The sequence below is a fragment of the Entelurus aequoreus genome, linkage group LG24, assembly GCF_033978785.1.
Source record: "Entelurus aequoreus isolate RoL-2023_Sb linkage group LG24, RoL_Eaeq_v1.1, whole genome shotgun sequence".
Lineage (NCBI taxonomy): Eukaryota > Metazoa > Chordata > Actinopteri > Syngnathiformes > Syngnathidae > Entelurus > Entelurus aequoreus.
The window spans coordinates 30210190-30232756 of NC_084754.1; the positions used below are offsets into that span (position 1 = coordinate 30210190).

The window sequence follows — 22567 nt, forward strand, 5'->3', positions numbered from 1 at the left end:
GTAATGTGTTAATAATTTCACACTTAAGTCGCTCCTGAGTATAAGTCGCACCCCCGGCCAAACTATGAAAAAAACTGCGACTTACAGTCCGAAAAATACGGTTACTGCAAAATGATTTTTTTTAAAAACAGACAATTTCCGGAAAAAAGTATGTCATTTGAAAAATAGGAAATACCATTACAGGAGTAAAGTTGTAATTTTAGAAAGGCATAACATGTCAAATAAATAGTACCTTTTAAACTTTTGTGTCTTGTTCCAATGTTCTTCCCTTGTAAATAGACAACTTTACAATTCAACATTTAGCAGTTTTTTTTGTAGTGACCTTTTTTTAGGTAACACCTATATACTTCACTCTCGTGGTATTGCTTTTTTCCCGTTCGATTAATACTACTTTGTAGAAAATATGAACGATATAGAAATGTGCTTCAAGGCTGCACAATCGATTAATCAGATTATTTAAAAAAAAGCTTCGATATATATTCTATTTCTTTGACTAATTGTTTAATGAGTGTAACTAATACAAATACTGTATGGAGTGCCTGGAACTTCAAATACAATTAAAGCTGCAAGCAGCCATGGCCGGGACCGATTATTTACGCTGATGTTTCCTGCTTTCACCCATTTAACATATCTTTACATGCTCATTACCTACCTTCCCTGCATCCTGGGGACACACTGGTGCTTCTTTCTTTCACCCATACAACATATCTATGTAATCATGTAATTTAACCTTCTCTGCATAGTAAGGTCACGCTGGTACTTCCTGCCTGAACCAATCCAACCTATTTTCACCCGCACGTTACCTACCTTCTCTGCATAGTGGGGTCACGCTTGTGCTTTCTGCCTTTACCCATGCAACATATCTTCACCTGCACATTACCTACCTTGTCTGCATTGCCTCGACCACACCTGCGCTTCCTTCTTTCGCCCATACAACATAGCTTCACCTGCACATTACCGGTACCTACCTTCTCTGCATAGTGGGGTCACGCTGGTGCTTCCTGCCTTTACCCATTCAACATATCTTCACCCGCACATTACCTACTTGCTCTGCATCCTCGGGTCACGCTGGTGCTTCCTGCTATCACCCAGTCAACATATCTTTACCTGCACATTACCTACCTTCTCTGTATCCTGGAGTCAAACTGGTGCCTCCTTCTTTCACCCAGTCAACATATATTTACCCGCACAGTACCTACCTTCTCTGCATTGTGTGGTCACGCTGGTGCTTCCTGCTGTTAAGCGGCCATCTTGAGACGGCAGCAGCACAGCAGCAGCACAGCAGCATCAGCGCAGCGGTTCTTTGAAGGCTCATAAAATCAAAACCGGAGCAGTAATTAAAACTCTTTCATCAACTTTTAATCAGAAGGGTTCAATCTCTCTCCTGTGAAGTGAAGTGAATTATATTTATATAGCGCTTTTCTTTAGTGACTCAAAGCGCTTTACATCGTGAAACCCAATATCTAAGTTACATTTAAAGCAGTGTGGGTGGCACTGGGAGCGGGTGGGTAAAGTGTCTGGCCCAAGGACACAACGGCAGTAACTAGGATGGCGGAAGCGGGGATCGAACCTGGAACCCTCAAGTTGCTGGCACGGCCACTCTACCAACCGAGCTATGCCGCCCCTGTTCTAGTTTGAAGCCGACACGACAAACGCGCTCAGAGGAGCTAATGTTTAAAAAAAGGTGACTGTTTTGACCCAACTTTTGTTTTGAAGGGGAATTGCAAACTTCCTGTAGATTTTTGCTGGGGGTTGTCAATATATGAAATGTAGGTCTAAGTGAGACCTACATAGAGGTTTTTGTTTCATGTCTCTACAACATTTCTACTGGAAGTTACAGGCAGTTTTGTCTGTATTTTCTTCTTAGGAGCAGTTTTGTCTGTGTTTTATTCCTAGGGGGCGCTAGAGCGCAATTTTGAGTTTTGGGGTTGTTGTTTTTTTATTAGATCACAATTTTCGCCAGTCCTGATGTGTGTGTCCAGTTTGGTGAGTTTTGAAGCATGTTAAGGGGGTCAAATTACAGCTCAACTAGGCAAAAGTGGCTGTTTTTACTAAACTTTTGTTTTGAAGGGGGAATTGCCAACTTCCTGTTGATTTTTGCTGAAGGATGTTATTGTATGAAATCTAGGTCTAAGTGAGACCTACATAGAGGTTTCATGTCTCTACGACATTCCTACTGGAAGTTACAGGCAGTTTTGTCTGTGTTTTCTTCCTAGGGGCGCTAGAGCGCAATTTTGAGTTTAGGGGTTTGGTTTTTGATTAGATCGCAATTTTTGCCAGTCCTGATGTGTGTGTAAAATTTGGTGAGTTTTGAAGCATGTTAAGGGGGTCAAATTACAGCTCAAAGACGCAGCGATATTATAATAAAGAAAGAAAAATAAAACCTTACAATTACAATAGGGTCCTCTGTACCAAAGGGACATTCGGTCCCTAATTACAGTTTTCACACGGCTGCTGCAATGGAGCGCATGAGAGAGATAGGGCAGTGAAATGCAGAGTTATTTATTTTTTTAAATACGCACACACGTTAAAAGTGAAAATGCAATGTTTATGATGTGCAGTTTTTAGAAAAAAAGACTTAAGGTTATGACAAGCAGAAGGTTTTTCAACTATTGTCCCTAAAATACGCATTGAGGCTATATAATGTTTTATCCGATTACTCGATAGTTTATTTACTATAATTATTGATAGCTGCAGTGTTACATGTGCTTTTAAGAAAGCAAAATTAGAACGCCAAGAGCTTCTACATTTGTCAGTATCCATTTTTTTTCAGAACATTGCAATGTAAATAAAAAGCACACTTTGTGAAGCGTATCATTAATATGTGGAGTCTCGTCTAATTTCAAAATGAAATGTATTTATTAATACAGTGGTATACATTTAAAAAAATTGTTGCAGAGGTGAAACAATGTATGAAAAAAAGAGAAATCCAAATAAATAAAAAGAATGTTGGACACACAGGGAAATAAACTAGTGTTGAATTGAAGCACTGAAGTGTTATATCAAAAGAAAACAGTACTGATGTGCCATAATAAATTGTCTATTAGTACAAAAATACATTTCAGGGCACACAATAAAGCATCCAGTATCACAAATAAAGAAAGGGACCAGTCTTTGTAACAGCCTAAACCCCTTTGAGCATATCTTTTCAATTGATTCAAACCAAGCACTTCTATTTTTTGTTGTTGTAAATATTCAATAAAAAGTAAAAAATGCCTTAAGTAGTGAGAGTGTATACATTGCTAGAAAAGTTGGATTTATTACTGCTTGTGTCAGTTCCAAGGCTCAGGGTTTTTAACCGGGATACAAACATAACCAATGTAACCGCTCTCCCTTTCTCTCTTGCTTTTTTTTTTTTTTTTTTTTTTTTTTTAAAGAAACATTTTGTCTTTTTATACAAAATAATAAAGATGTACAAAAGTTGATTTACAGAGAACCAAGGCCATATGCTAGCAATATGTACAGCCACGACATCCTGGGAGCTTTTCGGCGTCTCCTCACTCTTCATATATGCATAGCGGGAAAAAAGAAAGCGTCCATTCTGCCTTCACGCATGTGCTAGAATCCGAGTTCAGGTTTAGGAGAACAAAGAAAGAAAAAAAGCAGAGACAACTTGGTGTTGGCTGTGACAGGAGGGTCAGGGTGGGTTCAATTTGGAAAGTTCTTTCTCTCGTTTGTATGCAGATAAGGCATCACTGCTCGCAGTGTTGGATGGGATTCTCGTGTGTTAAAGTGGTAGCAGGCGTCTGGACCTGAGTCATAGCACATGCATAGATCTCTAGACAGCAGGAGTTTGTCAGTATTATTCGTCTACGGTAAAACATTTGCTACAAAAACATCACTTTTAAGGAAAGAGAGCGCCCGATCAGAACAAACAGGCCTCTTTGATACTACTACTATTATTAATAATAATAACAATGAACTGTCATTTCTTGTGTGAGTCCTCCAGAGATCCTTCATGGCTGCACAACGAAAGGTTTGCATATGCCAACTTTTCTTTTTTTCTTTTTTTACAGCAATATTTCTCTTTTTTTCTCTTTTACTTTGCTGATCCCCCCAAAAAGTATCGAAAAATATCAAGATGAGATTATTCAGTCTGTGGCACCGTCATGCACTCTCATATGAGTTCCAATAACTTGTGGTATGTCTTTTTTTTTTTTTGCAAGCCTCAAAAGCACCAACAAAAAGGACAAAAAAGAAGAGCCAGGGAGTTGACTCTTCTTAAAAGTGTGTGGGAGGTTTTTTTTCTTTTTTTTTTTGAGGGTCCGGTAAACAACATGAGAGTGTTTGATTCACCGCCTTGAGGTGAGTGTTGTGTACCCTAACCTCGCTGCACGGAGGGGACGCACCCCGACCCTCCCCCGTTCTTTCACATTCACCAACAGACCAGCTGTCGCCCTCTTTAGAAGTGGTCGATGAGCACAGACACGCAGTTCGCACCCACCAGGTAGTTGGGGTCTCCTGGGAGAGATTTGTTCTGCCAGCTTTTAGGGTCACCTGCGCAAATGACAAATCAAGAGAATTTAAAATACCATTAATGCCACTGTTCATTTGACATAACAATCTGGTATGTTTTAGCACACAGTTACTGCCTTCATTTGCATGTCAAACACACTAATCAATAATAATCAGTTAGATAACCCTGATCAGCAGTGAGAACAATCATCTGTGGTAATAATAATAAAATGGGTAATAGTGACTTTTGACCTTTTATTGTTATCTGGAGGAAATTTAAAGGGGACCTATGATGAATTTAGTCTATACTGACTTATAAATGCAATGATGGGCAAGCAACTTAGAAAATGTAGTAAGCTAAGCTACAAGTTACTCTTGATTAAATATAGCTAAAAGCTACAGGCGAAGCCATCCCCAGTGAATTGTAGCAAGCTACACTACAAGTTACACGGCTAAAGTAGCTTTTCAAAATCAGAGCTACATTTAATGGCATTTATATCTATGGACCCACATGTACAATATCAATGTTAATTTGTACTGAGAGTGTACAAATGGTCCCAATAGTGGTCCATTACAATTAACTATCTGTCATTTAGCCCGGGACACCCTACAACTACCTCTAGGGGTCGCCGCACCTCACTCTATGTACTTATTTTAGTTTGCCTTTTCTTTGGCCTACCCCTATTATGTTATTCATTTTCTCTACCTACAGTACAAAAACAGCATCTATCTACCTCTTGACAAACAGTCGGTAATGGTTATGTGTAGTAAAACTTTTCATGAACTCAACTCACCTTAATGTGTGTTCCTAAATGTGTGTTCCACATCTTAGATGAGATCAGTTATAAATTTTGGTTTACAGGGTAAACAACTAAAAACTAAGGTTTGTGGCATTGTTTTCTCTAAAGGGATACATTTGTCTAAATATAACAAGGACATTATTGCGGGTTTCCTGGACGTCATCTTCATCATTGAAGGTAAAATCTAATCTGCGGAATAGAATTCCTCTGCCATTTTCAAGTATTTTACTTTTTATTTTAATAGTCAGCTTGAAGCGTCCTGTCTCTGACTCCCTCGTCGTCATGTGACATGAGTGCGTGACGGTTATGATTTTGCTTACTACGTATCTTGCCTCTGATCAGCCTTAGCCAATTGTGTCTCATCATACGAACACCAACCAATCTCTGTATGTATGTATGGATGTTCTCATTCATCCAGGGCTTTGTATCGTTTCCATGTTTTTTGGCCTGCATTCGCAGTTCATCTTCTCTCTTTGTAGCTTGTGGCTTTGATGTAAGCTACCTAGCTACATGGGTCTTAAAGTAACTAAACTACAGAAATACCTAATCGTTTAAAAAGTAGCTAAACTACTGCCAACCTACTGGAAAATGTAGTTCAACTTTGTAGCTTAGCTGACCTACAGTGACATACTGACTAAAAACAGCTTTTTAATACAGAGTCTGAATCAATCTAAGAGTGTGCAGCTGTACCTAATGTGACTGGGTGAATCTACACTGTATAATGTTCATTAAGTCTAATTTTAACCATGTCTGCAAAGAAGTAAAGTTAGTCTCCAGGATATATATTCAAAAAGTGCACATTTTTGAAAGATATATGATGATACTTTCTGAGAGGGTAAGGCGTGGTTTCATTTGCAATTTAAGAACGCCTTTAGAATCGAACATCTTGTAGACAGACTCAAAAAAATGATAAAAGTGACTGTGGATCCAACTGTACACCAAAGCATACCCAATACATAATATCTACTCCAAAATGAAGTGCTTTAAATGTACAATAAAATAGGTCCCCTTTAAAGACAGGCAACACTGTAACACATGGAAAAAAGGAAACAATAATAAAGGTGTATGAGGGAGCCCATTCGTGATAAAGGAGCGAGGAATGTGGAAAAGAAGGTGAACAGACCAAGCACGTCATCTTCTAAGCCCACAGACCCAAAAAAGGACAGAGAGAGAGGACAGCGTACCCGACGAGGAGTCGGAGGATTTTAGAGCAAAAGACCAACCATCAGGGGTCATAGACGCACAGTGAGGTAAGCGCAGCTCCACAGGCTTCTGGAACTTGAGTCCGTGAGGGCCGCACATCACCAGAGGACTTAGCAGCGTTTCTCCTGTGCGGACACGCAACAACGTTTAGACACAAACACTGGTTCATTTGTGGAAAGAGTCACGAAGAATAAAGCATTCATCATTTTGAATGGTCAACTAGAAACACATGGTTGTGGGCGTTAATTACAATATCTAACTTGAATATTTGTCATAACGCAAAACTCTGTGTGGATATGTAAAACGCACCTTTTTGGTTTGTCATAGAAAATAGGGATGGGCGATATGGCCTAGAATCCATATCGCAATATATATTGAGGCCAGGCCTACTGCAATAACGATATATATCATAGAATATTATTTGGTATATAAATGATAAAAGAAACATCTCAAAACGGGTTACAAGGGCTCCTAATTTAGCTGATGACAGTAACATATTGTGTCAGTTGTATTATTTTCTCAAAACAGTTACTAATCTACTTGCTAATTTACTTTTAATACTCAGTTACTTTCTGTTTTCATGGTTCTATCTACACTTGTGTTGAATTGTAATAAGCACTTATTTTTCTGTTGGTTGGATACTTAACATTAGTTTTGATGATACTGATACTTAAAATTGTCAAGATCCTGCACTCTTCTGCCCTTTTTGATTAACTCTCAAGGAACTTTTAAAGATTTGAACCGTGCTTACAGCTGAAAACAACGCAAGCATAGGGTGTCTTTCTTCAAGAAGGGCTAAATGTCGCCTATTGAGAACAGACGCTGGCTTGACCATCTCGCATATTCAATGAGCAGGACATGACGTCATGTAAATCCAAACAATATTATCTGTAAATGATAGATACTAAAGTGATTAGATTTTTCTTCCTATTATTATTGCATAATCTAATTTTGGGGGTCAATTCTGTTATTGTTTAAAAACTCAGGATATAAATCAATATACCGGAAGGCTTTGAGGGCAAAATCAAAATGATTTAAATAGGAGCCAATAACAGTTTTTAATTTTTTAAAATTTATTGAGAACTATCCACTTTACTTTACTCCAGAAATTGTGTGTAGCATTCAATACCACATATGTATTACATCATCTGATTTACAACAATACTGGCAAATTGTAAATGTAATGAAATCAGCTTTATAAAAATGTTATTGTTAATATTTTCAGTTCCAAACGCTATAATAACACTGTCAAAGTATCATATTTGGACACAAAATTGAATTGGGATCTGAGGGCAAAATTTCTCATCGGGACATTCCTAGTTCCGCTTATGCTACACAGACAGTCCTAATGTGTTTGTAAGCTAGGGCGAACCTAAATAAATTAAATAAAGCAGATGCTAAATCTTCTGTGGCGGGACAAATTCATTTGTGGCGGCTGCCACAAATGAACGAATGTTTGGAAAACACTAGTACATAAGTACTGTTTACCAAAACTGATTTACTACCTTCTAATATATACTTTGAATGCAAGTGTAATCTTCCCTTACTCAGGAAAAAAGGATCACATTTTGGCTCATGTTAAGATCTTAAGTACTGTTACAAAAACACAGAAATTGATTGAAACAAAAATAATCTGTATACTGTGCACTACAGCAGCATCTGTAGTCTAGCATCCATGTCAGTTTCCACCCCGTAGGACTGGAATAGTCCAGCAAAGCACTAACAAGAAGCAGTAGCTAGTGATCATTCATATTTTTTTTACCAAAGTTGCTAAAAATGAACATACCCATAAGACCAGACCACTGCCATCTTGCAGGCATGCAATGTTTTGTAAGCTGCTTCCTGCTAACAGAAGATGTTATTCTTCCTGTTGGGACTGACCTTTCTCCTTGTCCAGCGGGGGCAGGATGCTGTTGTCGCGGCACACCTTGAAGTAGATCTCCTGCTCCACGCTCTCTGGGATGGCGCCCTGGGGGATAATGATGCTGACGCCTGTTTCGATGGAGCTCAGGACCCCTCCGTTGCAATTGAAGACACCTCGTGCGGTGGCGACCACCGTGTGCCCTTCGTCCTCGTCATCATCGTCCAGTGCGCCGGGACTGCAGCAGAGATCACAGTCAGTGCAGTGTCAGAGGGGCACAATACTCAAAACGAGCAGAACAATAACCTCCCTGTGAGATGCGTGTGCCATCAGAGCCGTACCTTACAGGAATGGCCTTCGGGATGGCATTGATGTTATTGTGCTGGTATTTGGGCCTGTTGTCCATGGTACGTGTGAAGGTGTCCAGGCCGCTGTCATGGTCCAGGGGCTGAGGTGACAGTTGGGGCTTTCCCCCGCCGGGCTTGATGAGAAGGTCCGTTTTCACCTGTGTGTCGTTGGGTAGGAGGTTGTGGTTGAACTTGGGGCTCTCAAACTTTCGCTCAAAAGGTCGCGCCGAACTGGTGTACGGCTTGGGGACGTAACGGTTGTAACCAATGGGGGCGGGGGCGGCAACAGTCTTCGGGGGTGCTGGGTCAGTGCCGTTGACTGGGGGCTTGTCAAGGAGGGCCCTTGGGGGGAGATAGCCAACTGGTGCGGGTTCTTCCCTGCTAATGGGTCTGAGAGCTGCCAGGTCAGGTTTGGGATTAGGTGAGCTCAATGGCTCTGGTATGGGATTTCCTGAATGAAAATACAGAAAATGACAAAAAATAAATAAAAGATCCTCAAAAAATGACAATAAATATGGAGGATAGGACAGGCTGCATGTAATCAGCTGCTACGTAGCTTCTACAACAATGTCCTTGTGTTAAAAGGTTGTTTTAATCAATGCCCACAGTTGAACACAAGCAATTTAAGTGAGGTCCACACTGATTAATGCACACTGAGTTAATGCACAGATACACATCATTGGTGCTGCGTGGCTCAGATGTTAGAGCAGCCTTCCAGAAACCTGAGGGTTCCTGATATGAATCCAGCTTTAGCCATCCTAGTCACTGCTGTTGTGTCCTTGGAAAAGACACCCCACCCACCTTGCTTCAAGTGCCACCCACACTGAATGTTTGGTGGTGGTTGGAGAGGCCGTAGGCACAAGTTGACAAACACGTTATGGTCAGTCTACCCTACAAATGTAGCTTACCAACTAGTGTGAATGTGCAGTAAATGAATGATGGGTTCTCAGTGTAACACACTTTAAGTAACTAAATAAAAGTGTGATTTAAATAATAATAAAACAATCCATTATTATTATTTTGCATTTGCAAAATAAGTGAACAAATGTGTAAGTAATTGTGAAGTGGAAAAGGGGGTAGGTTTAAATAAGCTTTGCTTCTTCCTACTCTTTTTCGGACATGTTCAGAGAAATAAAAAAATGGGTTAAATACGTGACGTATCATGTTGAAATTGCATACATATTTGAAATAGACTTCAACCAACCAACAACAATAAAATAAAGTAATAACTATGGCAGCAAGATTATAGAGCTCACCATGACCAGGGCTGAGTTTTGGCAGTGTATTGGGTGGGATGGCAGAGCCAGGGGGTCCGTACTGAGAGGAGGGGCTGATCTGAGACAGGGGCTCATATCGCTTCTCACCTGAACTAACCTTCTCGACAGACTCCACTCTAATGTAGGTGAAGACAAACAATAAAAGTGTAAGTGAAGACCGAAACGTGGGTGGAAAAGTAGAAACATGATTGTCTGGCAACGGTGTCAAAAGGCGTGTCCTTCTACCTGTTGTATGAGTAAGACAGTTGAGCTGGTTTGACAAGATCGTGGAAGCGATTGATGCCAGGACTGGGTAAGCCCATAGCTTTGCTGTCGAAGCTTCGGCGATCAAAATAAGACAACTGTTTCCTGTAGTACTCCTCATCCTCATCTGCGTCATAGTGATTGGAGCGCATGACATCATCAAGTGGTTTTGTGTGAGGCCTCTGTGGCTCAGGAGCCCTAAAAAAAAGAATGAAAATAAATAGATCATGATTTTGCTCATCCTGAAATGCTACTTCCATGCATATATGTGCAGGAAAATATCCATTTGTGGTGTATGTACACCTGCAGTTGCCCCCACTAGGCGGAGCTCAAACAACAATGAATGTGTGAATGGGTTTCCCCAAGTTGCCCTTCATTTCCCTTTACTGTCGCCCCAGGATGCTGTAATGACAACTACACACCTGTAGGTGGACCTTTCTTGCTCCAGGTTGCTGAGAGAATTGGCCTTGAGAACTGGACAAGGTGCACTTGAGGGCTTGGGAACATCTGCAGGCTAAAAGGAAATAGAGGATATCTTAAGTTTTTCATAATCATTATTCCTTTGCAGTTAGTGAGCTCTACAGTTGCTGCTTCAACATTGCACTGAGGTGATAGCTGAGAAAATTACCCTGAGAACTGTTGCATCTCCTTCTTTCGCTCTGTCCATAGAAACTGAGCGTTTATTTTCAAACATCTTCACTCTGTTGAGCACCGACTGTGGTTTCATGTTTAGGTCTTCATCCCGGTCTTCCCGTTGGAGAGGTGGAAAGGTTTTGGTGCCTGGAGAGATGACTGGCTCCCCTGGGGATGGGAGGGCCTCTGTTTTAGGAGGGAGTGCTGGTGGCTCAGAGTTCATTGCAGGCTCGTGCATTCCTGCCTTAAAGCCCCGATGAGGCCCGGGAATGTAGGTAGGCCTTAGACCCAGGTCACTATAGTACTGCTTTGGCGGTTCTGGTGAACGCGGTGAGTTTATTGGGAAGCCGTGAGTTTCTGCCTCATAAGGAGAGCGGGCATCATAGCCTGCTGAGGGTGGTGGTGGGGGTGGTTCATCATAACGAATGGGAGTAGGTTTACTGTGGCGTGATCTTCCATCATACCCCACAGGAAGGGGCTCTTCATAGCGTGGTTGTGGCGGGCTGTAGTCTCTCCCTGGGCCATCCTCGTATAGGGGCCGGGGGTTATAGCTGGTGGGTTGCTGGTGGCCCTGTTGGTAACCTGGGGGCTGGGAGGAAGAGGTCTGCTGGTCATAGGGAGACCACTGTTCATTGTACTGAGGCACACGGTTCTCGTAGTGCAGGTGAGGGTCAGCGTTGTGAGGCTTTGGTTCTGCGTAGCCGCCTCCATCGTAACAATAAGGCGGGTGGTCGTATTCGCGGTATGGCTGCTTGTCCTGGTATGAAGGCTGGTGACTGTAGCTCAGAGACTGCTTCATGCCATGGTTAATTCTCACAGGTTCATCCATGTTGTACAGATCTTTTTTGTACATCTGTGAAGAGACAGTATTAAATGAATGCTTCTGTTAAATATTAATGGCGATTAATCTAAGCTTATCAAACACTGTGTTCAAAGATAGATAAAGTAGTTGAGAGACGATATCCTAAACACCTAATAGAACAAGGTGTGAAACTTCAAAGTGAAAGTTAATGGAAGCGAGCATACATACAGTAAGTAACACTTTCCAAATCATGAGACAATTTGTCAAAGTGCAAAAAAAACAAGCAAACCTTTGTCCATTATTCAAAACATGTTCTGAATGCCCGTTTGACAAGATGCCTTTCAAGAATGATTACAATCCACATTCATTAGTTATTAATACATGTTTTATAATGAAAACAGTTTCATTTCTGAAAGGCCTCTTTTCAAACATATGATGTGTAGCCTGTAGACAGCAAATCAATAGCCACATAACTTCCTATGGAAGAAGGTTCATTTGTTGGCATCTGCTCAGAACAAAACAAGTGAACATAAACACAATGCAGTGTGTTGAGATGAGTTGTTATTTTCCATAGGGAGAATTGCTTGAGGGAAATCATTATCAAGAATACTGTCTGCAGGTTAGCGTTCATCATGCAACCAACATTCAGTTTGCGTCTAATGCAATGTCAAACTACTGCACTACGACACAACACATCTACTATTACGATGTAAGTGCTCTTTTTATCATCTACAGAAGATAATTAAAGCTGAAGGAACCCAAAAAACATTTGGAGCCATGCAAAGGAAGTAAGAGGCAACAGTTAGGGCTGGTTGTGGATGTCTTCACCCGGGCCAAAGACTCATATGTACAAGACCCTCTGGTCTCCCAGGTTTACCGTGATGCATGTGGACTAGAGCGTCACACATTCTCTGGGAGCCAGAGGCACACGGTGGGCTCAGTGAGGCACACAGTGTGAGCATTTCATGCAGAGAGCAAGTGGGAAGCATGTGCGAGAAGACAGGCAGTTAAAACAGCAGGCTGGGGCCCAGACCCGGTCCAAGTGGGCGGTTGAAACAGCGGGTACCTTTGCTTCTGGACCGGTTGGTCCAGATGAGTGGGGTTCGTGTGGTGGTGGTGGGGGATGAAAAAGCTCAGGGGCAGGACTGGGGCTTCTAAGTGAGTCAGCCTGAGAAGCTGCAGCTGCAGCAGGCGGCTCCTCTAGATGCATACCCTCTAGCTGTACAGGCTGCTCAACAGCAGAGGGCGCTGGAGGCAACAGGGGCTTGGGCAGAGAAGCCTCATCTTGCTGTGAAGTATTGTTAAAAGACATTTACAAACACAGCCTGCCAAGGGCACACCAAGAATAGCTCACCCGAACACCTTGGTCTTCACCGAATCAGCAAGAAAAGGCTTTTGAAAATGTTTGATTCTGTCAGATAATATACCAGTAGCTTCTAAAACATGTTTGACATTTAGGCTAGGTCCACAATTACACAAGTGTCTTTATTTTATTTTGTTTACCCACTTCAGGGTCCCAAAAACATTTGTCCAAATTCAATGTCCCCAACAATGTTGTTTAAAATTAAAAAATGCAAAGAAAAATGTAACATTGTTAATGTGGACATGGCCTTTGTCAACTATCAAGATGACCAATGAGCTAACCGCTCAAGTTTAGAGTTTTTCTATCCACACACGTCAAACAGAGTACAGTGGTTTACAAGGCTACTGTTATTACCTGCTGCGGAGAGGGCAACTTATATCCAGTGGGGTCTATACGATTAGAAGAGTCCGGTGGCACTGGGTGCTGGTATCCAGGGTAACCAGGGGCGTCCTGAATGACAGGTGGGTCTTCCTTCACGGGTTCGGAAGACCGTGTGATGGCGGGCTCCGTGGGCAGACCCACCTCGTCATTCAGCGTCTCATCGAGCTCCTGATCTGTGTATGCTCCTCCCTCTGTGTCTGTGTCCTCGTAGTCGGACGTGTGGCGGCTGTCCGTGCTGTACATGGAGTACTCACTACCTGGTGCAGACAGGTAGGACAGGCGGTCGTCGTGGATATCCAAGTCATCCTCCGTGGTGCCATCCGCCTGAGAAGAAACCATTTATCTTTGGGCTCACAACTCACATTGCATTAGTTCTCTGTTACAGATGTACAAAAACAGTGAAAGTTGTTGCTCACCTTGCCCTCAGACACCCACACCAGCTGGTTCTGTTGCTGCTGGGTTGTTTCTTTAAGAGCCCCGTACCAACCATCGTTCATGTTGTTCAGGTTGATGGTGGCTACAAAAAAAAAATGTTTTGTTAAGTAATGTATTATAATTAATATTACTTTGTGACCACTCACTGGTAAATAGGTGATGATTATTCTTCCTCAGTTTGATGGCTCGCTCATAGAGCTTCCTGGCGCTTTTCCTAGACTCTGGACAAAGTCTTGTCCTCATGTTCTTCACACCCTGCTTGTTGTCAGGATTTAGGAAGACTACTATTGGGTACCACTGAGCATAGTTCAGTCTGTCCACAGCATTAGGGGTGATGTCCAGCACAGCGTGTTTGTCCTTTTATGAGTGAACAAATAAATAATGGAGGTGAGTTGGGGTGAAGACAAATCTATGGAGCCTTTCGAATGTAACAAAAATTGGAGTGCTTACTCTGTCAATGATTTGTTTGATGGTGTGAAGACGGATAATTCCTGAACTCCGCTGGTCTGTTCCGGCATCTCTTGGTTCACTCTCTGGAAAACAATCAGAGCAATGCATGACATTTCAAACATAACCCATCAAGTTTATGTTGCGGTTATGTTCAAATGATGAATCGTCATACTTGCAAGCTCATAGAGATCTGGCTCTTCTCTGGAGAGCTTTTCTCGCGCAACGTCAGCGATAGGCCCAAATATGACGACAGGTCTTAAGAAACCAGCTACAATTACAAAGACAAAATTATAAATGGTAGATTTGGAATAAAGGCATGCAATGTTTACTAGTGCACGGTTAGATTTTTCACCTTCTCTCAGGACAACCCTCTCATATGCCGGGAACTTTGTCTGGACTGGCTGTGAGGAAAGATCTTCTCGGCTCTTCCTGAGGTTCCTCTTTGAACTGCGAAGACCACGGAACCTCCAGAAGTCCGCCCTGTCGCCCCCAGCTGTTTTGGGGAGTGTGTACTGCACGCTGGAGAGCTGCTCTGCTCTGTTAACGTACCACAACAAGACAGAACACTTGACACATAAGGTAATGAATGTGTCATAAACTTGGCACTGCTAATCTCAGTACTGTTGGCAACGAAGACCATTTCAAGAAAATGACACATTTACAGTAAATTACAAGACTGAAATCCCAATGGTCCATTCATTTAATACTAAACTATAGGGATGTAACAGCATCAAAATCTCATGGTACGATATTATCGTGGTATATGTCCACAAAAAATAAGACTTGCTTTACAGTATTTACAGTACAGTGTATACAATGAAGTGGCAGGACTGTTTAGGATAAACTGTACCCTCAAATGTTCTATCCATCCATCCATTTTCTTCTAATCATAATTATTATTACAAAAATGTATTTTAAGTGCAAATACTTGTGAAGGAACATCCACTGTTTCAAGAAAATATTTTAAAAATCCTTACAGTTGTTGTCTTTAAAGTGACACTGAGCCTATCTCAGCTGCACACGGGCGGAAGACGGTGTACACTCTGGACAAGTCGCCATCTCGTCGCAAGGCCAACACAGATAGGCAGACAACATTCACACACTAGGGCCAATTTAGTGTTGCCAATCAACCTATCCCCAGGTGCATGTTTTTGGAGGTGGGAAGAAGCCGGAGTACCCGGAGGGAACGCATGCAGTCATGGGGAGAACATGCAAACTCCACACAGGGAGCCCGGGATTGAACTCAAGACCTTCGTATTGTGAGGTACCCCGCCTTCCGCCCGTGTGCAGCTGAGATAGGCTCCAGCACCCCCTGTAACCCCGAAAGGGACAAGCGGTAGAAAATGAATGGATGGATGTAAATATTGCGTGTAACAAGTGAAAGCAATACTGTTCACTTTAGTGTCTTTCAACTTTTACTTTGAGAAGCAGTGTCCTCTGCAGTGGGCATTTTTTATATCAGTCTGGAAAATGCTGTTTCTCAGAAAAGTTAACGAACAATATAGGTTTTAATAATGTAAATAACTCACAAAGTACATTTCGCTTCAAACATATTTTCTGGGTGACAGTTTATGAGGTGGCGACTTGTTCAGGGTGGACCCTGCCTTTCGCCCGAATGCAGTTGGATAGACTCCAGCCCACCGCAACAGCGGGAGAAACACGCGGTAGAAAATGAATGGATGGATTGAAGATTTAATCTTTACGTAGCTTTGTAGTTTACTCGTATTTCCCACGATGAAACACTTTTTTTTGGTGATTTCCCTCAATGTGGTGCTTTGCTTTGCAAAACGCAGACTTTCTTACCTCCACTAAAGATATTATGTTTTCGCCAGGGTTTGTTTGTTAGCAACATTACTCAAATAGTTGTGTACAGATTTTGATGACATTTTCAGGAAATGTAAAAAAAAAATTCCTGTTATTGACTACGAGTACAAACAGATGATTCTGGGAGATGTAGTTTATCTTCAGACCCGGACAACGATAAAGCGACAGAAAAAAAACTACACTCACCTGTTTTTGTTGGGGATGATGCCCCTCTCCACCTCCTGATGGTTCTTGCCAATGCGAATAGCGAGCCAGGAACCCAGCTTGCCATTGTAGAGGGTGTCCACCACACGGAACACCTCGCCCTTGTTAAAGCTTAACCCGTATGGAGATTCTTTCTCATACTCAAAGTGGGTGCGGATGTAGAAGGAGTCGCCCACATCAGACTCCACGATCCGTCTATAGACTGAAGAGGAAATGAGCTGATCAGCAATAAATTCAAATTACCTGGTCTTTTCTTGAGTTCATTTATCATTATTTAGTTACTAACCATCTTTCTTCTTTTGAGCCAAAATGGTTACCTCTTCACCTTTAGGAAGGTCCAGGAGGAATAGCACTGCCTCCTCTCGGATTATGTTTGCAAAATCAACATTGTTTACCTGCAATTTGATCAAACTAAATTATTTCAAATGCTTTTTCACAGAATAACTTGCAGCTTTTTTTAGTCTTTTTAAACTAACTTTTAAGATTATTGGTGGCATGTATAAAACTTTAATTGAAGGTTCTCCTGTGGTAGTTCTACTTGTTCTCCGCGCTGCCTGGGAAACTGCATGTTTTACTGGTGTATAAGAATTCAAGTCATTCCTTAAAGAAAGGAGGTGTAACAAAAGAGATATATTGCTGTGAGGAAATGGTGCAAACAGTGAAAGGAAACAGTTTTTGTGTGTGTGCTCCCTTAGGTCATTGCTAAGAGACCAGCCCAGAGGTACAGGAATTCTGAAGTGAGCATTGTGTACAAGCAAGAATTTAAAAAAGGGGAGGTGCGTGCATACGCAATAAAACATCGCCACTCAGCTCCTTATTATTCACATTAAGAAAAAGAAGAACTTTTTAATCTTGTACAACATTATATTCCTGATAATTCCAAAAAAGACTAATTCTGCTTAAAAACAGCAGCACAGAACCTACCCTGAGAATTTGGTCACCCTCTTCCAGGCCCTCTTTTGCAGCTGGGCTATCCTCCAGCACTCCAGCAACAAAGATGCCCACGTCATTCCCTCCCGCCAGCCGCAGCCCCACACTCTCACCCTTTTTGAACTTTACCAGCTTCATGCTTGGCCTAAAAAGGGAGAATAAAGAAAACAGTCAGACTTTATTAGATGTGATGCCATTTTAATGGAATTCTGGTGTTTTGCAAGAAATAGTGAGTAAATATCTTAACGCCATCCAACTTTGTATTTTCTTGAATACAAACTTAAAGGGGACCTATGATGAATTTCGTCTTTTTTGACGTATAAATGTTTTTACAACGTTGGATACTTGTGTTAAACATCAAATCATTAGGTTCATGCATTTTGGCGTCAGCTTGCACGCAGTTTTGGATACATCTGTTCGTGGGAATTTTCAGCCGGGCTACGTTGTGACGTCACAGCGAGGTAGACGTACCTTTTTGGAAATTAAGTCAGGCTCTCAGCAAAAGGGCTCATCACCCTTTGCTTTAAGCTATAAGGAAACAAAAAAAGTAGGATCAAGTATTATTTTCATCTAATCGTGGCATGTGCATAATAACATGGACATGAGACATGCAGTGTACCTAATGCAGCGTTTCTCAAAGTGTGGGGCGCGCCCCACTGGTGGGGAATAGAGACATGACAGGTGGGGCGCGAGGAACGGGAGGAAATTTCACTTTGATTTTTTTATTATTATATTCTTTGATTTTTTTTTTTACTATGCTTTCATTTTCTATACACACTGGAAATCACTTTGTGATTCTGTCTGTGAAATCCGCTATATAGATAAATGAAAATTACTTATTTTTCCTGTATGCTTTACATTTCTAGGTAGGCGCGAAAGTTTGACAGACAGCAACAGTAACTAATGGGGGCGGGGCTAAGCGGAAGCTTTGTGAATGGCGAGTCACTGTGCGAGGATTTGCTGTTTTGCAAATACATAAAAAATAGAGCCACTGCTGATGAGCTGTTCAAGATAATGGACAGTTTCCTCAAAGAACACAACCTTAAATGGGAAAACTGTGTGGGCTTTTGCTCTTATGGCGCGCATGGCAAAGTCAAGAAACGGGCTGCAGGCTCTAATAAAGAGGGTTGCGCCAAATGCGCATTGGACACGATGTGTCATTCACCGGGAAACACTCGCGTCAAGGCAGCTCAGCCCCGAATTCAATGAGGTTTTAACAGTGGCAGTGTCAAGCCTGCAACCCAGATTTGAAAAGCTGTGCAGTGCAAAACAGGCTCATTGCAGCCACTAATGCTGGAGTACTGTAAAACTCATGTTCACTTGCCCTGTCCTCCTTTTTTTGGCAAAGATTGCAAAGTGGCACTTTTATTTTCATTTATTATTGAACTTGATGCAAGTTATTTGATTTATTATTGAACTTGATGCAAGTTATAACACCTTTATTTGATTTATTATTGAACTTGATGCAAGTTATAACACTTTTTTTGATTCATTATTGAACTTGATGCAAGTTATAACACGTTTGTTTTATTTATTATTGAACTTGATGCAAGTTATAACACTTTTATTTGATTTATTATTGAACTTGATGCAAGTTATAACACTTTTTTTGATTAATTATTGAACTTGATGCAAGTTATAACACTTTTGTTTTATTTATTATTGAACTTGATGCAAGTTATAACACTTTTATTTGATTTATTATTGAACTTGATGCAAGTTATAACACTTTTTTTTATTTATTATTGAACTTGATGCAAGTTATAACACTTTTGTTTTATTTATTATTGAACTTGATGCAAGTTATAACACTTTTGTTTTATTTATTATTGAACTTGATGCAAGTTATTTGATTTATTATTGAACTTGATGCAAGTTATAACACTTATTTGATTTATTATTGAACTTGATGCAAGTTATAACACTTTTTTTTATTTATAATTGAACTTGATGCAAGTTATAACACTTTTTTTGATTTATTATTGAACTTGATGCAAGTTATAACACTTTTGTTTTATTTATTATTGAATTGATGCAAGTTATTTTATTTGATATTGAACTTGATGCAAGTTATACCACAGCTGCACAGTTATTTTATTTAGTATTGAACTTGATTTTATTTTATGTTATTGAGTTTGAATGTATAAAACTTAATGTTACTTGATGTTCGATAAATTTGAAAATGTTAAGCTTGGCATTAGCGTTCTGTTGGGGCGATGGGGGCAGGTGGGGCTTGAAAACTCCCCCTTGTCCAAAGTGTGGGATGACAAAAAAAGTTTGAGAACCACTGACCTAATTTCACCGGGAGAATCTACATGCTGTTTACTTTGTGTCTGGAAAGACCATAGCGGTAGCGACTTTAAGTACATTTTCAAAAGATAATTTTAATACTTTTAGAGAGGGTGAGGTGTGGTTTTATTTGCAATCTGGTAACACCTCCAGAAATGAACATCTTGCAGAAAGACTCAAAAACAGGTAATAAAAATGAGTGTGGCGCAAAATTTACACCAAAACTTATCTAATGCATGTTATCTAGACCAGGGGTCCCCCAACTTTTTTGAACCGGAGACCGGTTTAATGGACATATTTTCACTGACTGGCTTTCCACATGGGGCAGATACAACTCACCTTAACGCTGAATTAGTGGGAGCCCTGGCCTTTTTCTCTTTGCAAAAAAGCCTCCAAAGACTTTAGTTTTTACTCATCTTTGTTAGCATGTGAGCTGATTTTTTTTGGCTGATGCATTATACTTCATCGTCCAGGACAAGAGCATAGATATATAATTAAACTAGATATACCGTATTTTTCGGATTATAAGTCGCAGTTTTTTTCATAGTTTGGCCGTGGGTGCGACATATACTCCGGAGCGATTTATGTGTGAAATTATTAACACATTACCGTAAAATATCAAATAATATTATTTATCTCATTCGCGTAAGAGACGAAGCAAATGGCAGCCATCGTCACACACACGTCAGCAATCGTCACTCACACGTCAACCAATAAGAATTCGGCGGGGGAGGGTCATGGCAGAAGTGCATTGTGGGTCATGGTATGATAACTGCTTTATATATGCTATACGCTATTGCCGTAGCTATTAAAATGGATCACATCAACATTGGCGGTAACTTATAAAAACTGAGAAGGGCTGAACTAAAATGCCACCGAAAAGGAAATCATATACTGCAGATTACAAGCTGGACGTAGTGAAATATGCAGCAGAGAACGGCGATCGAGCAGCAGAAAGAAAGGACATACCAGAGGCGACACCGGGGAGGAAGATTTCATCGGATTTAGCGATCGGGAGTGACAGATTGTTTGGTAAACGTATAGCATGTTCTATATGTTATAGTTATTTGAATGACTCTTACCATAATATGTTACGTTAACATACCAGGCACGTTCTCAGATGGTTATTTGTGCGTCATATAACGTACACTTATTCAGCCTGTTGTTCACTATTCTTTATTTATTTTAAATTGCCTTTCAAATGTCTATTCTTGGTGTTGGATTTTATCAAATAAATTTCCCCAAATAATGCGACTTATACTCCAGTGCGACGTATATGTTTTTTTCCTTCTTTATTGTGCATTTTCGGCTGGTGCGACGTATACTCCGGAGCGGCTTATAGTCCGAAAAATACGGTATTTGCTATTACTGACAATAGATTTCTATTTCTATGGATTTCTCTTTTTATTCTAAAAGTTATGTATTCATATTTTGTGCAATATTTCATACATAGATACACTTATGTATGTTTTTTGGTGCAATTTTCCATGCGTAAACACATCTATTAATACTAACCAATAGCACTTTAACGTACTATGCCAAGGGAGATGTGTATTGTCTTCCTTCAGTACACTAAACATATGCAACAATTTAGAAGACTTGCACTTTAGCACTTCTCCATTTGCCGTATCCACTTTAACTACCATGGTGACTTTATAATTGATCTGTCCTGGGTCTCCATTCTTTTTTATTTTCATTACTATATCTGAGTCGTTGTATTTTATTGAACTATTTATGTCTGATGTTGGTGCTGTCTAACTTGACCTTTGATGGACCCTGTTGTATATACCATCAACCTGCTGGGGACTGCAGATGGAAATTAGCCTCGGGCTACAATCTGGCATATTTGCATTTTATATGTTCATTAATGTGCATTGTCCCATGTAACAAATACAAATAAGGAGTTTTATCATACACCAATGAACAAGCTTTTTGGTGTGTCTAGTGGAACAGGCAAAAGTTTAGTCAGGGAAAATGCAATTGTTTATAGATTTAATGTTTCTGTGCAGCCCTTTAGCAAATGCATCACGGACCGGTGGTTGGGGACCACTGATCTAGACCAAAAGGAAGTGTTTCAAATGTACATTAGAATCATAGGTCCCCTTTAAATTAATTAAAATGACCCTGCCTTCCGCCCGAGTGCAGCAGGGATAGGCTCCAGCCCTCTGCGACCTTGAGGAGGTAGAAAATGGATGGATGGATGGAAATGAGCAGATGTATTGTTCTACATCAATATTTCACAATAGAAATAATAAATATGCGGTGTCTTTTTCTAAGCACCAGGCATTGAGTACATAGTTTACACAAAATCGGTTATTCAACTTGTGAACATACGATTTTATACATTTTATATACATTAAAGCTTTGTAAAGATCACAGCATGCAGCTTTGTAAAGATCACAGCATGCAGCTTTGTAAAGATCACAGCAGGACTGGCACTTCCAAAAGTGTTGCTAATTGAAGCAAATATTTCCCCAGTTCTTAAGTGTAGTGCTTTTGTGAGCATAAAGGTAACAATTTGTTGTGCTTCTTAGTTTAACATGTGACATTTTTTCCAATCAAAAATTTGTATTATCTTTGTCAAGGCTAAATTAATGCCACAGCTGGTCTAAATGCACACTGGTAATACCGAAGGATGCTGTCGTCGTGAGCGGCACTTGGCACAGGAGCGTCAGATGGGCTGACAGGCAGGTCTACATCAGGCTGTCCAGGCTGGGCATACACTGGCTTTGGCTCTGAATACAAAAAAGTATCATTAAAAAAAACTATTAATGCACAAAAAAGTCAACGATGAATAAACAAAACACACAATGCGTACAGACACACGTACACAAACACCCACGCAATGAAGGCACACAGTGTCCTAAGCAGGAAAGACAAACAGACAGGAAGCAGAGCGCTGCAGGCTGGAGAGAGACGTCAGACTAAATCAGCTCATATGGTTTATTTTCACTTGGCTCCAGGCAAACTAAGCCTGGCTCAGCAGGCATCTGAAGCTGAACTTTTTCTTGGAATTTATGCTTACGGCTGTGTGTGTGTGTGTGTGTGTACATATATATATATATATATA

At 40.7% G+C, this 22567-nt stretch overlaps 1 protein-coding gene across 10 annotated transcripts in view; it reads right to left on the reverse strand.

Moving 5' to 3' along the window:
* Positions 1–2837: 2837 nt before the first annotated feature.
* tjp1b (tight junction protein 1b) overlaps positions 2838–22567 on the reverse strand; it is a 243042-nt gene continuing 223312 nt past the window's right edge. For 5 of the 10 annotated variants that reach the window (XM_062035399.1, XM_062035398.1, XM_062035404.1 and 2 more), the window contains 19 exons: positions 22127–22232; positions 17203–17353; positions 16565–16673; positions 16261–16480; positions 14603–14787; positions 14423–14518; positions 14251–14333; positions 13947–14157; positions 13782–13882; positions 13339–13689; positions 12688–12909; positions 10815–11672; positions 10609–10700; positions 10169–10384; positions 9923–10059; positions 8661–9117; positions 8340–8557; positions 6440–6583; positions 2838–4497 (listed from right to left, as the gene is read on the reverse strand). In XM_062035399.1, the coding sequence (XP_061891383.1) occupies positions 4403–4497; positions 6440–6583; positions 8340–8557; positions 8661–9117; positions 9923–10059; positions 10169–10384; positions 10609–10700; positions 10815–11672; positions 12688–12909; positions 13339–13689; positions 13782–13882; positions 13947–14157; positions 14251–14333; positions 14423–14518; positions 14603–14787; positions 16261–16480; positions 16565–16673; positions 17203–17353; positions 22127–22232 (4052 nt within the window). In that variant the 3' untranslated portion in view covers positions 2838–4402. The remainder of the gene's footprint in view (positions 4498–6439; positions 6584–8339; positions 8558–8660; positions 9118–9922; positions 10060–10168; positions 10385–10608; positions 10701–10814; positions 11673–12687; positions 12910–13338; positions 13690–13781; positions 13883–13946; positions 14158–14250; positions 14334–14422; positions 14519–14602; positions 14788–16260; positions 16481–16564; positions 16674–17202; positions 17354–22126; positions 22233–22567) is intronic. The other 5 variants (XM_062035407.1, XM_062035401.1, XM_062035400.1 and 2 more) reach the window with 4 other exon arrangements.